Source organism: Macaca thibetana, chromosome 10 (assembly GCF_024542745.1).
Source record: "Macaca thibetana thibetana isolate TM-01 chromosome 10, ASM2454274v1, whole genome shotgun sequence".
Taxonomy (NCBI): domain Eukaryota; kingdom Metazoa; phylum Chordata; class Mammalia; order Primates; family Cercopithecidae; genus Macaca; species Macaca thibetana.
Window position 1 is genome coordinate 76,669,983 of NC_065587.1, and position 14,224 is coordinate 76,684,206.

Here is a 14,224-nt window from a genome sequence, read left to right on the forward strand (position 1 = left end):
TCTCTATTAAAAATGCAAGATTAGCCAGGCACAGTGGCGCATGCCTGTAATCCCAGCTACCTGGGAGGCTGGGGCAGGAGAATCCCTTGAACTAGGGAGGCGGAGGTTGCAGTAAGCCAAGATTGTGCCATTGCAGCCTAGGCAACAAGAGTGAAACTCCATCTCAAAAAAAAAAAAAAAAAAAGAAAATATATTTTTCTTATTATATAATTAGATATTGGTCAAATATCCCTTATCCAAAATGTGTGGGACCAGAAGTGTTTCAAATATTTTTGGATTTGGGGATTTTTGTATATATATAAGGAGGTATCTTGGGAGTACACCCAAGTCTAAACACAAAATTCATTCATTTTTTATATACACCTTATATAACACAGCTTGAAGGTAATTTTAACCAATATTTTTAAGAATCTTGTGCATGGAACAAAGTTTTGATTGCACTGTAACTGCCACCTGTCAAATGAGGTCAGGTGTAAAGTTTTCTACTTCTGACAAAATGTTGAAACTCAAAAAGTTTAAGATTTTGGAGCATTTGGGGTTTTGGATTGTTGGATCAGGCATGTTCAACCTGTACTATTTGGGGTTCAGTTGGAAACTGGCTTTACATTTTTAAAAGCCAGTGTAGACTGTATTTCTGCCCTTCCTCCCCTCTAGTCAAATACTCCACTTAAAAAATGAATATTTCAGTTTGAGGGGGAGGCATTATATAGAAAAGCCAAACTATAAAATCATTCTTATTCCATAATACCTCTGAACCTGAGTTTACTGTTCTTTGAACACTCTGTTTCAGCTAATTATAAGAGAAAGAAATCCAGTGACACGAGGGCAGCCAGGCCCTGCTCTGCTCTGATCCAGAAAAGCTTCCTGATGTCAGGGAGATGGAACTGCCACCATCAGAACCATGGCACTTTGGGTGAAGGTGTGTCAGCGACCAAGGGGGCAGGAAATGGGCAGTGACTAAGGCGGCAGGAAATAGGCAGGCACATGGTAAGGTTCTCCCAGCCCATCAGCCCAGTGATGGCCTTGAACTTGAAGCTGCACTACTGTCTGAAAAGCACAGTTACTGGTGACTCTTAACAAACTTCACCATACTGGGGAAGAAGACTGTCAAGTAACTGAATTGGAAAGATGAAAAAGAGCCATCTCTAAAAATTGATGCTGTCAGAAGAACAACCTCCTTTGTGCAAGTCTTGCAACATCCTCATTCAACCACTGGAGGGCAGAGTTTCAGAACCTCCCCCACAGTGAGCTCCGTGCTCACAGTTAATACAAGGAAAGGGTTATCTAAACAGCCAGATAGAAATATACTGCATGTTCCTTTCTAAAGATGACAGAAACTTTTAGAATTTCTTAAACCTGTACTCATTATTCTGCCTGGATCCAAAGGGCATAGAATCAACTTTAGGCATCTTTCATATGCTTGGAATCTAATTTCATGAATTTATTCTAACACATAAATCAGGTAAGAGAGAAGTAGATGGATAGATTTTTTTCAAAAGAAATTAGCCTCCCTGGGTACTTAAAGTAGACTGAGTATTGAGAGATTTACAAAGATATAATCTTTGGAAGATTACAGAAGATGGAAACAAAATCAAATCTTTCACTTTCAGATACTGGAATTCATTAATTCTTTCACCAAAAGCACATCACCGAAGGAAAATCAGAAGTGGTTTTTTAGTTATTATTACAGTAGTTCAAGACCCAGGGAACACCTTGAGATGAAAAGAAAACAAAACAATATTCAACTTTTCTTCACAAGACTACTTTGTACTGGCAAGACTTAGAGGACTTCTGGCTTGAAAAATATTGCTAAGAAAACTTAAAAACAACAACAACAACTACTACTATATTTTGGACAAAACAATTTTTTTTAAATCTGTCTTGTAAAATCCTTACTTCCTTTTGAGTCTCTGATGGCTACATTTCATTTGAGATGTTTGGCAGTCACAGCTTCATGGGTTATGGATACTGATTATCTAAACCCTTAGGTCAGAATAAACAAACACAGTTCATGTAAACCTGGCTGCCACTGGAGTCCTCTGACCAAGAGATAATTGTGAAGAGTGTGGAGAGCCTGAATGCCCATGGTGGAAAAGACGGAAAAATTATAGGTAAGAAATAAAACACAAGAGATTCAGACAGCTGGGATGACTTCTGAGCTGCTCTCTATACCTAAGACCCTTTCAATTTCTAGCTGTAAAAGATTTTTCATGCACTGTGGTGCCAGATGTTTCTTGCAATTTGAGAAAAATAAATACTTTACACAAGAAAAGGAAGCAAGGCTTCTACGCTACACTTTTGAGGATGCTCAGGAGCCAAGGCTCCTGCTTGGCTTTCATTTCACAGGGCCTGCAGCCTTGTCTCTAGAAGGTGCTAATTAGGGCTGGAAGTGGCCTCCTCTGGTCAAGACTCTCTGACCCCCAAGTAAATGAACTTGTTACCATCCCAGTCCCCAAACAGATCCCAACATTACGTTTGTTTTTCTATATCCTGATTGTCACACCTGAAAGACTCTCCTTAGTATACACGAGGCTTACTGCCATGAGACCAAATGACTAGAGAGCATCTTTTAAGAGAGAAGCTTGCTCATTCAGGAAAAATTAAGGATTTGGTACAAACTGCAGGCCAGAGGAAAGCTGACATATTGTTTTGGTGTGTATTCTTGAAAACGTGTCATTAAATCTACAGTCCCTTGTCGGCATGCTGACTTTTACGCTGCCTCAAGGAGTCTTCCACCACCTCTGTGTCAGCTGGGCAGGGCTTCTCAGAGACGCCTTCTTCAGCCTCCTCAGGCTCTACTTCCTCCCGGGTCACACTGTCCTCTCCTGGGGGCCCCTGGTCATTGGCCTCACTTCTCTCCTCATCCACACCAGCAGCCAGGTTGTCCTCCTCCTCTTCTTCCTCTGCTTCATCCTCGTCGCCAAGATCTTCTTTCTCTTCTTCATCATCTACAAGGCTGTCTTTGTTTTCTTCTTCATTTGAATCATCTTTTTCCTCCTCTGCATCCTGCAACTGTTCAGCCCTATGAGCCTCCTCTGACCTCCCATTCTGCTCTGTGGAGGGAAGAAAGAGGAATATCCTCTGAATAAACAATGGTAATTCAGTAATCAATTGAGTGTGTTTAGCTGTGAAATAAAAATAGAGGGTAAGTGACAGTTTTTTTCTATCTTGAAGCTATGGTCACAGAGGACAGATTCTCTGGTTGGCATCCTGGCCCCATTTAGGGCTTCTCCATCTGTCTCTGGAGATTTCATGGACCATAATGACTTCAGCAGGGCATGTGGGCAGCAAGGGCAAAATTTCCTTTATGCTCTGTATATTGTGTCTTGTAGAAAGCTCAGTGACTCTATCGGTCATGGTGATTGGTTCAGAGACGTGACAAGCTAAGCCACTCAAAGTACTCCCCAGGAGTTCTGGGTCAGAGTCAGGAGAAAAAGCCTCTTTTTCTTCAGGGATTTTTAAACAGAGAAAGTGTGCAAGGACTGTCAACAGCTCTTATGAATAAGCCACACAGAAAGAGAAACCTAACATCACTCGGGCCATGCTTAAAGCTAGAATGTCCCTGGGCTTTTCAGTTATGTGAGCTAATAAATTTTCATTTGTTTTCCTATAATGTTTGATATTGGGTTTCTATTACTTTTAAGAATTCTAAGAATCATATTTTCAAATTATCTATGGAAGTCTCAAAGCCTCAAAAACTTCAAGAACTAAAAAGAAACATGAGCTTATTTAAACTCCCACATAAAATTCAACAATTACAAAGTCTCATGAACATCTTTATGCGGTCTCAGAAATAGTCTGGAATAAAGACATGCAAATCCAGGGGCACCTGGCCCCAGAAGAAGTGTGCAGCAGTGCAATGATTTGGGAAAACTGCTTTTAAAGGACTTAGGAGAGTTACTAGCACACAGCAGACTCAATATATATTGAGTTTCCCTTCTTCCCTTCTAGTTCTAGTTAGAATAAAGGAAAATATGATACTGATTAATGAAGTGCACACACTTAAAAAGAAAAAGCAATTGCCAAAATGAAATATTTCCTAATTTAAGAAAGGGAGAAAAATAATTTTTGTTCAAATCTACCTAGAAAACATATTTTAAGAAATCTGGTAGTGATGATGTGGTCACCTAGTAAATCACAGAGAAAACCCACTATCTATATGAGCACAAAAAGGCATATAACAGAATTCCAAAAACACTCTAGATCACAGGAGCTTATGGTACTTACCAGAACGCTCAGATAAATGCCTTGGAAGTGGCACATAGAAACATTCTGATATTACCACCAAGACCTGGAGGGAAAAAAGTGATTTTACAGTGAATAGATAGGACATTTATTACCAAAGGGCCTCAAAATTAGGCCTTGCTTCTATAATCAGATATTCTTAGACTAATAATTAGCAGCTAGTCAAAAGTCTGCACAAGAGACAAGGATATAATTAAGAATTTCCTACTTTTCAAATGTGACATAATACAGGAAAATATTAATTTAGAAAGTGGTCACAAAGCCAAAAGTCTACAGAGGACCCACTATAAATAGATGAACCAAGCAGGTGTAAGAAGACAGACACTATGAATCAAGTCTTTTTAAATACACTATTCTGGACAACCAAACCACTCTTTATATAGGCTGCCCCTCACCAATGGGTAACCCGTGACTGAGTGGAAGAACATTTCACAAATATTACAGCCAGCTGTGGGTGGGGAAGGACTGAGGATGACTTTGAAGGAGGGGGCGTTTAATGCCCTGGGCAGTCAGGAGAGAACAGCAGCACTGCCTGGCTGCTCTAAGCTAAACCAAGTTGGATTTCCATGGGGGGATCTTGGATCCAGAGAAAGCCCTGAATGCCAAACTGAGGAGACCCAGGAGGTGGGGCAATGAGTTGCAGGAAGGCTTGGTGGGTTGGAGAACAATAAGCTCTAAGCCATTAAATCAATTTGAACAACAACGAGAAAAAAACATTCATTCTGAAATGATTCCGGTTTGAAAACCTTACCTTTTAATGTGATAGTTATATGTTTACTGGCTATTCCAGGATACATTTTTTTTCTGACTTTTCTTTTTTATTTATAATTGACACACAGTAACTATATATACGGATGGGGTACAATGTGATGTTTCAATGCATGTATATACAGTATAATGATCAAATCAGGTTAATTACCATATCCAGCACCTTAATTTATCCTACTCTTCTATTCTGGAAAATTGTACATTCAACAATTTTATCTCAGGTTTAGTCTATCTAACTTAGTCATTTAATTTGGACTCAGTTGGTGAGGTTACAAAAAAAAAAAAAAATTTAGATCCTAGCTTCCCAACAGACATGTCATCCTTCAAGGAGTCTGGGCCATTCAGAGCCAGCCTCAGGCAGCTTTGACCCTCAGTATACCTTTACCCTGGCATGCTACATAAATATTCCCTATGTGGCTAAGATATGAAAACAATTGAGAAACACTTCTGTATCATCCTACAAGTTAACAAAAATGTCATTCTGGAATAGATGATTTAAAATGGGATAAGAATGCAGCTGTTTCAAATTGTATAACTCTCACAAAACAGAAGTTGAAAGTACATAAGAAATTAAACGTTACTAAAGGCAAAAATTCTAGCAGTTGTGTGTTTACTTTAATATACTTAACAGTTATAGAAAAGGCATTGTATGTGTGTGTGTATATATAAAGAGAGAGAGGGGTTTTTTTTTTTTTTTTTTTTTTTTTTTGGAGACAGGGTCTAGTTCTGTCACCCAGGCTGGAGTATAGTGGCAAGCCTCGAACTCCTGAGCTCAACTGATCCTCCCAACTCAGCCTCCCAAGTAGCTGGGCCTACAGGTGTGTGCCACCATGCAAGGCTAATTTTTGTATTTTTTGTAGAGACAGGGTTTTACCATGTTGCCCAGGCTGGTCTCAAACTCCTGGGCTCAAATGATCCACCTGCCTCGGCCTCCCAGAGTGTCAGGATTACAGGCCTCAGCCACTGTGCCCAGCCTAAAACAGGCACTTTGAATACAGATATGTGTTTGTTATTTTTTGGAAACTTATTAACAATTAATATATGAATCTTTTTAAATTTATGATTCGTATGCTTTGAAATTATTATTTTGTTAAAAAAGTTAATAATATTTTGTTAAAGTTATTTTCTTATTAAGGAAGGGTAGTCTATTAATCACTTAATCACTCGAACAGGCTAGAATCACTCTCTCCTTACTTCAGGCCAAGCCTCCAATAACCTTTCTGCACTGATTATCTGAATCTAGGTTTCCAAAGGAATCCAAGGTGTAGGCAAGCAGGCCTGACTCAATTTCATGGACTCGAAGTCAACATCGAAAATAATATTCTAAAACTCTAAGTAGTCTTCCAACAAGTTCACAAACAACCTACATTCCCTATAACTCCATCATTGATTCGCCTGGGACCTCATACCGTTCCCCCTACAAGAACCTCACACTACGGTAGCCCCAAAACACACTGCTAGAAAAATCTAGCATCAGACAACAGATGGGAGAAGCACAGACAATCACATTCTATTTATATCCAGTGTCGAATCCCTTTAGACGAGAGCAATGGGGACATGTTAATTAGCAAAAAGATTAATGCAACAGAACAGAACATACCCAGGACCTAATGAAGGACATATACAGATATCTAAGTAAGTCCCATTCCTATCCCTGAAGTTAAACATCAGGAGCCAAGTTTCAAAGATAAGCCATGATATGTATTAAGCATGTTCTTGGAAAAGTCAAATCGAGCCTCTTTGGCCTCTTGGAGTTATGACTTACTATAAGTCAATTGTTAACATTTTAAGCTTATTTTTAAAAAGAACTTGCTGAAGAGTCAAAATTCATTATAAAATATAAGGATAGACTTTAAGATAATCTTACCTTAAAGTCTGTTCTTTGACATAAATTTTTAGTAATGGTCAATTATTCCCATTATAGTGTTTAGGAACTATGTGATTAGTATACAGTATAAAGGATTTTTAAAATTTTTTGGTTTAGTTAGGGTTTAAAATGCAGTCAAACTAATCAAGATTAGGTTAAGAGAAAGAAAAAAATAATAAAAAGTACAACATGCTAAACATTTATAGTTGCCTATATAGTTAGATAAATAAATTTATTATTCAACTCTTGCCTGAAATACCTGGGGAGAAAATACACAGATATATCCTGCATACTGATTTTCATGCCCAAAGAATAACTGTGTTGTTTTAACTACATTATCTATCTCAGGAAAACCAGAGTGTATGCATAAGCAGCTAGTCAGGATTAGTTTAACTGGAGGATAAGAACAACAACAACAAAAATCTTGCATCTACCCAAGGAACAAATTCAAAACACTGGCCTTATCACTACAGTGTTCTAATTAAGTAGGCAACGTGTGAAATCACAGCTGACTCAGTTGTCATAGAAACTATCAATTCAAGTACGGTCTCTCTCTTTTTTTTTTAATCACTGTCTATAGTCTAGGCAGTACACATCTTCAAAATACTTAAAGGATAAGATTAGAAGAGTTTAATAAATTTTCTATTATATCTCACATTACCGTTGAAAGCAGTCTCAAACAAGCAAATGCTATTTAACTACTTAGATTACACAAAATACTATTTTTATGTGCTTTTTCTTTCTTGGTTGCCTTTTAGTTGTACATGAAATCCATTTTGCCTTAAAGATAGAAAAAGGTTTGGTATTATCTCTTACCAGACCCATAAAAAGGCCAAAAACCAAGGTGGCTATGACGAAAAAGACATAAGAACACCAAGCAGGAATTCCAAGGGTCACTGTGAAATAGTTGTGAAGATGCTGGAATGAGAAGAAAAAAAAATATTAATTTTTAAGAGAACCAAAAATATTTCAATCTCCCTCTCTAGCTGTTCTTTTTACATACATAGGTTTATATATCTAAATGATTCTTAAAGAACAAGTCAATTTTATAATATTGGGAAACAGAGTAGTAATCAAAGTCATTACTGAAAAAAAAAACAGTTATACTTGCTTAGAGGTCATAATCTGGATAGAATTCTGGTAGAATCATTTTGATAGTCCTTTCTTCCACCATGATGGATGCTTTTGGCCCTCCTCCCCTAATAATTATATACATCTCAATGTTTACTTATAATAGGGCATTCATTAAAAAATTAAACTGTTTGGGCCTCTGACTTTTTAGTAAAACTAAATTATGACTTACAGAACGTCAACCATTTAAAATGTCTCCATACCTCTTTTTTCTAATCAGACTCTCATTGCTCTACACCTATTCATCCTTTCAAAGTTTAGTAAATTACCAGAAAACATAAAATGTAACAGTAGACAGAAGAATCAGTTTTTCCGGTTAATTTATTACGAGTAAATGAGATTCCAGCAGTCTTTGAATAGAGTGTACATCCCTTCATGCTTACTGTTCCCTAAGACTCTATTTGACGACAAACACTCTAAAAATAAGGGACATAATCATAGCTAGAAATTATTTACATGCTAAATCATACAGAAATTAACAGATATGAACTTGCTATTTCAAAGTCAAAACATCAAAGTCTACTTAGATGTAGAGTTGCAGGAGCCATGCTTCCTCACAATGACTCAGTCATTGGTTTAAGACTCTGACAGCTTCAAAAATGGCCATTAACTAAAATTCAAGCACAGGATGATATGGCTCCAAATACCATCAGCAAGCAAGGTAATGACAATGACTTGCCTAGAACCAGTAAGACTGATGAAAATGAGTCCAAGTTTCTATTTTAATTTCCTATTTCTCAAAATCTAAATCATTCCCATTGGTTTCTTAGCTTACATCAATGTAATTAATTAACATATTTTATTCTGGCTTAATTTGGAATGATAAATAAAGAAAAAAAGCTTGTAAACTGATTTAGCATAATCTGAAATATCTCTCTACAATTTCTTATTCAGCAGAAGAGATAGAGCTAAAGACTCAGCAAGAATTTTAAACACTGACACATGGAATCAAAGTGTTCAATCAGTATTTGTTGAATAAGGAAAAGATGCATCAAATGCCTGAGCTGTTTATTCATAGGAAAGGCAAACACACTCTCAAACTGTAACGCTGGCATCTGTCCTCTGTCGATGGCACTGGTCATCAGTGTGTGTTTAACCAGGACAACTGCTTATTAAGAGTAACTTGGCTGGACGCGGTGGGTGACTCACGCCTGTAATCCCAGCACTTTGGGAGGCTGAGGTGGGTGGATCACGAGGTCAGGAGTTCGAGACCAGCCTGACCAATATGGTGAAACCCTGTCTCTACTAAAAATACAAAAATTAGCTGGGCATAGTGGCATGTGCCTGTAATCCTAGCTATTCAGGGGACTGAGGCAGGAGAATCGCTTGAACCCAGGAGGTGGAGGTTGCAGTGGGCTGAGACTATGCCACTGCACTCCAGCCTGGGCGACAGAGCAAGACTTCGTCTCGAAAAAAAAAAAAGGTAACTTAGCATTTTACAACTCAGCAAGAAAAAGGCATATTTCAGATATCAAAACATCGTTTCATTCAAACTCTTTTCAATGGAAGTTTTAAAATTTACTGTATAACTTCCTACTTTAGAAAATACTACATATTAAACTTATGCTTTTCTCGGGGGACTCAGTATTATCAAGATTGAACCCTAAAATGTGCCAAAGAATTAGAAGATGGTCAAAGTCAATCTGCCTCTGTGCCAACCCATGAATGTATTCTAGAACTTGCTTTATAAGTATCTGCTGATTTATCTTACTCATATGGTTAGGAAAAATAATGTGCAGTTTTAAGTCCTTCTATACAGTATCTCATGCCCTTTCTGCAAAATAAATGATTAATACAACTCTCAAGAAACTTTCTACATTACTTTTTAATTTCATTAAATCATTTGCTTTTGAAGCATTGCATTCTGACTCAAACACTTAGTACTTTCAAAACATCCTCTTATTTTAATAAGCTGCACTTCAGTTTTCTTGTATCAACTTCCTTTTTAAAGGGATTTGAGTTTCTTGGAGAAACTCTGCCATCTTCTGGTCTTTTAGGTCATTATTAGTAATGATTCATTAATCAGGTTGTACTTTCACAAGTACAGATATAAATATTTACCTGTTTACTTTGAGTCTACAACGGCTTTAAAGCCCCTTATAAGTGTTAGGATTAATGGTAACATGTCCTTGAAGTTTTGCTTTATATATGTTTCCAAAGGAATAGCTTATTAAATAAAATCCAATTCAGTTTTAGATCACTATGTTTCTGTTTCTTTAATTACTAGGCAAAGGGACAGTTTTCACTTGTGGAAAATACTGATCCTTGTTCAATATTATACGTGTTTACCACAAGGAAATATCCCATGCTGTTCACGGAAAATGCACAAAAATGTAACCTGATGGGCATGATACCTTATACTATTGTACTAGATGAATAAGAAAGTATCTTACTCGGGCCGGGCGCGGTGGCTCACACCTGTAATCTGAGCACTTTGGGAGGCCGAGGCGGGTGAATCACGAGGTCAGGAGTTCAAGACCAGCCTGGCCAATATGGTGAAACTCCATCTCTAACAAAAATACAAAAAATTAGCCGGGCATGGTGGTGTGTGCCTGTAGTCCCACCTATTTGGGAGACTGGGGCAGGAGAATTGCTTGAACCCAGGAGGTGGAGGTTGCAGTGAGTTGAGATTGCCCTACTGCACTCCAGCCTGGGTGACAGAGCAAGACTCTGTCTGAAAAAAAAAAAAAAAAAAGTATCTTACTCTGTTCACTGAAAGTGCACTAAAATGTCATCTGATGGGCATGATATCTTTTACTATCATAGTACACGATTAAGTTAGAGTTAATTTTGGCCACATGCATATTTGAGTGAGAAGATGAAATTAAAACATCTTTACAACAGAATAAATGAGAAGAGCATTCTAATCAGTGGTCAGATAGACTTAAGGAAGACAGCCAAGCCAAGGCCTCCATGTATCTGAGGTAGAGCCTTCCCTCCCCAGAAAGGCAAGCAGTCCCGCTGGAAGTCTAAACTGCTGCAGGTTGGATTAAATACTGCTTAGTCACACCCACTCACTCGTCCAGCCCAGTGTTGCAGAGTCTCATTCAAACCTAGGCTGGCCCTGAAGGACAGAGAGCCTTTGGATTTAGAGTTCACCCGTGTCATAGGATATACTCTCTGAGGAGTTCTGGAACAAGCCCTTTATCTCTTTCAGACACAGATCAGAATCCCCAAAGTATCTTCCTTGCAAGGAAACAGCTAGAAAAGACTCTTCAATGATGGCCAACGTTTCACTTCTTTCATGCTTTAGCTCTCAGCACTTGTAACAAAACATAACCTCGCAGCCTCTTGTAGGATCTATGAGAGGTACCTTACAGATGTGCACCACTGTCACTATAACATTCTACAAAACATCCTAAACATTTTTATATGAAAAAAACATTGAGAAGAGACGTGCTATGTAAATCACAGAGGAATGTTTTCAAGTTAAAATACACTTTGTTTTTCTGTAGTCTAAATGTTCATAGCTTTTAATTCTTATCATCAGATATTTTAAATAAAGCCTTAAGTCTTCTGTCACATCATTCTAATAAAAAGGAAGGTAGCACCCCTCACACAGATTGTCCTCCCAAGGATGTAGCACATCTTATTTTAGCTAAAATGTGCCATATGCCTACATCCTCTCAAAACAACAGTAACATTTAGGAGAGGGAAGTTACATCCTATATTATCAGTGAACAGCAGAGATTCACCAAATTCAATAAAAAATGCTTTAAATACATTTAAATGCTAAACCTAGTTAGCAAAAGCATATACAGGTTGAGTATCCCTTATCCCAAATGCTTGGGACCAGACATGCTTCAGATTTCTGATTTTTTCAGATTTCTGCATTACACTTACCAGGTGAGCATCACAAATCCAAAAATCGGAAATCCAAAATTCTCCAGTGAGCATTTCCTTTAAGTGTCATGTTGGTTCTCAAACAGTTTCAGATGATGGAGCATTGTGGATTTTGGATTTTTGGATTTGGGGATGCTCAACCTATATGCTGAGCAACTGCCACGGCACCCTATTTTAAGCCTGCTATCAGCACTGGCTAAAAAATTAACAAAAGTAAAAGTATTCCATGTTGCCTATAAAAAGAAGGGAAAAGTAAAATAATAAAGACAACAATGATTAATAAATATAACTAACAAAAAGCAATTATCAAGCACATAACTAGGTACCAGATTCTGCACTAAGTGCTCAAAGGGTTCTAGGAACAAGTCTATGCCAGGAAAAAAATAAAAATAAAAGGATTCAGGGGCCTAGACACCAGGTGTGAAACAACGTGTTTCTGAAAGAGAAGGATAGTGCCACTCTGTAGCACTGTAGCCAACTGTGAAAAAAGGAAAGACAGAAGACTGGACGGTCTCTCTCCACACTGTGCCACACACAAAACCCAAGGACTTCTAATCCTAACTCTGCCACCAGATTTGGTAGTGATGCTTCCTGACGTTCAATCTTCTGCACACTGCTTTCATGATATTTACCTCACCTTGTACCATCCATTAGAGTATTAACATTTTTCATTTAGTCACTTTAAGTTGTATACAATTTTAAAGAAATTTTATGTTGCTACTATAATATAAAATCAAAATGGATTTTGTCCTTTGAAGACGTCAACTCTCTGAGAAACTCCTCTAACTATCCCATCTCCTAGGCCTCAGTGACTCCAACTGTGAGATGGGTAAAATGTTGAGACTATCTGTGAGGACAGATATTAACAGCTAATGGGGTAATTACTTCAGTGAGTTTATATAAAAATTAAAATATACAGGTGAATGCCATCATGACTGAATTGGAAAGACAATTTAAATTTAGTGATGGAAAGAACACTGGAGATCATCTATTCTTGTCCACACTGTGTTATGAATGACATATCAAGGATCCCTGGGATTCAGGGTAACAGCAGGAAGCTCACAGGAACTGCCTCATAAGGGACTTTCTCACCTCAAGGATTTACTCAAGCAAGAACATAGGGGAAGTTGGTATAAAGTTAAGAAGGCCAAAGGCAAACTAAACCAACTCCTGAGTTGATAGGATTTCGGCCACGTGAGTGTCTCATCACCAGGGGATCCTAGAACCTTGAGGACCAGCTTTTATCTCCAGAATGTGCGACCTAGCAAGTTAGCTTCACTTCTAAAGCAGAAAGAAACTCAAGCCCCTTAAGGAATCACTAGTTCAGTAGGCTCTGATCTTCTAGATATCTTCTAGAAAATCACTAGTTCAACAGGCTCTGATCTTCTAAATACATTATTTTCATTTTTTCATTACAGAAAAAAATAGAAGTTATAGAAAAAAAGGTTTTTAAAAATCATCCATAACTCCAATATCAGAGAAAACTACTGTTGATCTCTTTCTAAGTATTTTCCTATATACACACAAAAACTCCATATAAACATCCATTATACTGTTTTGTTATATTCCCTGTAGAAATACTTACATCTAACCAGCTACCCATCCAGGGAAGACGGTTGCTGAGGAAAGACTCATTTCTATCTGTATGTGTATCCGGATATTTCAGTAGGATAAAGAGACTATGGATAGGCATAAACAATCTTGTCTCACTGGCATTAGCCATTCTACATCTTTCCTTCTTCCATCTTTTTAATCTTCTTTCTCTGAGACTTTACACTTTTTTCGTTCCACCTCCCATCCCTAGTCTATCTCTGTCTCACCATGTACAGTTGTTTCTTCTGTTCATTATTAATATATTTGCATTGCAGTTTCATATGATCTAGACATGATTTAAAAAACAATTAAGCTTGCCACAATTATACATTCAACAATGATGTGAGGAACTCTAACTAAAGGAAGAGTCAGCTGAATGAGCTAACTGAGCAGGCAGGGCAGTCAGCTGGAAGGATTGGCTGATTAAGTGACTCTATAAAGACAGGAAGGCAAGACCATAACTAAAGGTGGAAGTGGGAACCAGAGACCTGATGGATAGCCAAGGACTGCGTCTCTTTAGGTCAGAGATTATATACCTTGTAAATAAGAGGACAAGAGCCAAATTCTAGAAATACAAGTGGCAAGAGACCTTCCTAGAGATTTGATGAAAGGATGGGGACTTATTTCTAAGAATAAATCACAAAAGTGGGCAAGAGGCTTGGGGAGGCTACATGCTGATACAGAGGGTAGTATCAGATTTCACAAATTATTAAATGTATGTGTAATATACATACACAGACGGAAATCAAAATAATCTAACACTGTATCATTTGCATT

General features: G+C 37.8%; 1 protein-coding gene across 2 annotated transcripts in view; it reads right to left on the reverse strand.

The window, feature by feature from the left end:
* Positions 1-1,415: 1,415 nt before the first annotated feature.
* The window catches only part of TMX4 (thioredoxin related transmembrane protein 4), a 38,726-nt gene continuing 25,917 nt past the window's right edge, over positions 1,416-14,224 (reverse strand). For both annotated transcript variants that reach the window (XM_050745063.1, XM_050745064.1), the window contains exons 6-8: positions 7,697-7,798; positions 4,228-4,291; positions 1,416-3,053 (exon numbers count right to left, since the gene is read on the reverse strand). In XM_050745063.1, the coding sequence (XP_050601020.1) occupies positions 2,683-3,053; positions 4,228-4,291; positions 7,697-7,798 (537 nt within the window). In that variant the 3' untranslated portion in view covers positions 1,416-2,682. The remainder of the gene's footprint in view (positions 3,054-4,227; positions 4,292-7,696; positions 7,799-14,224) is intronic.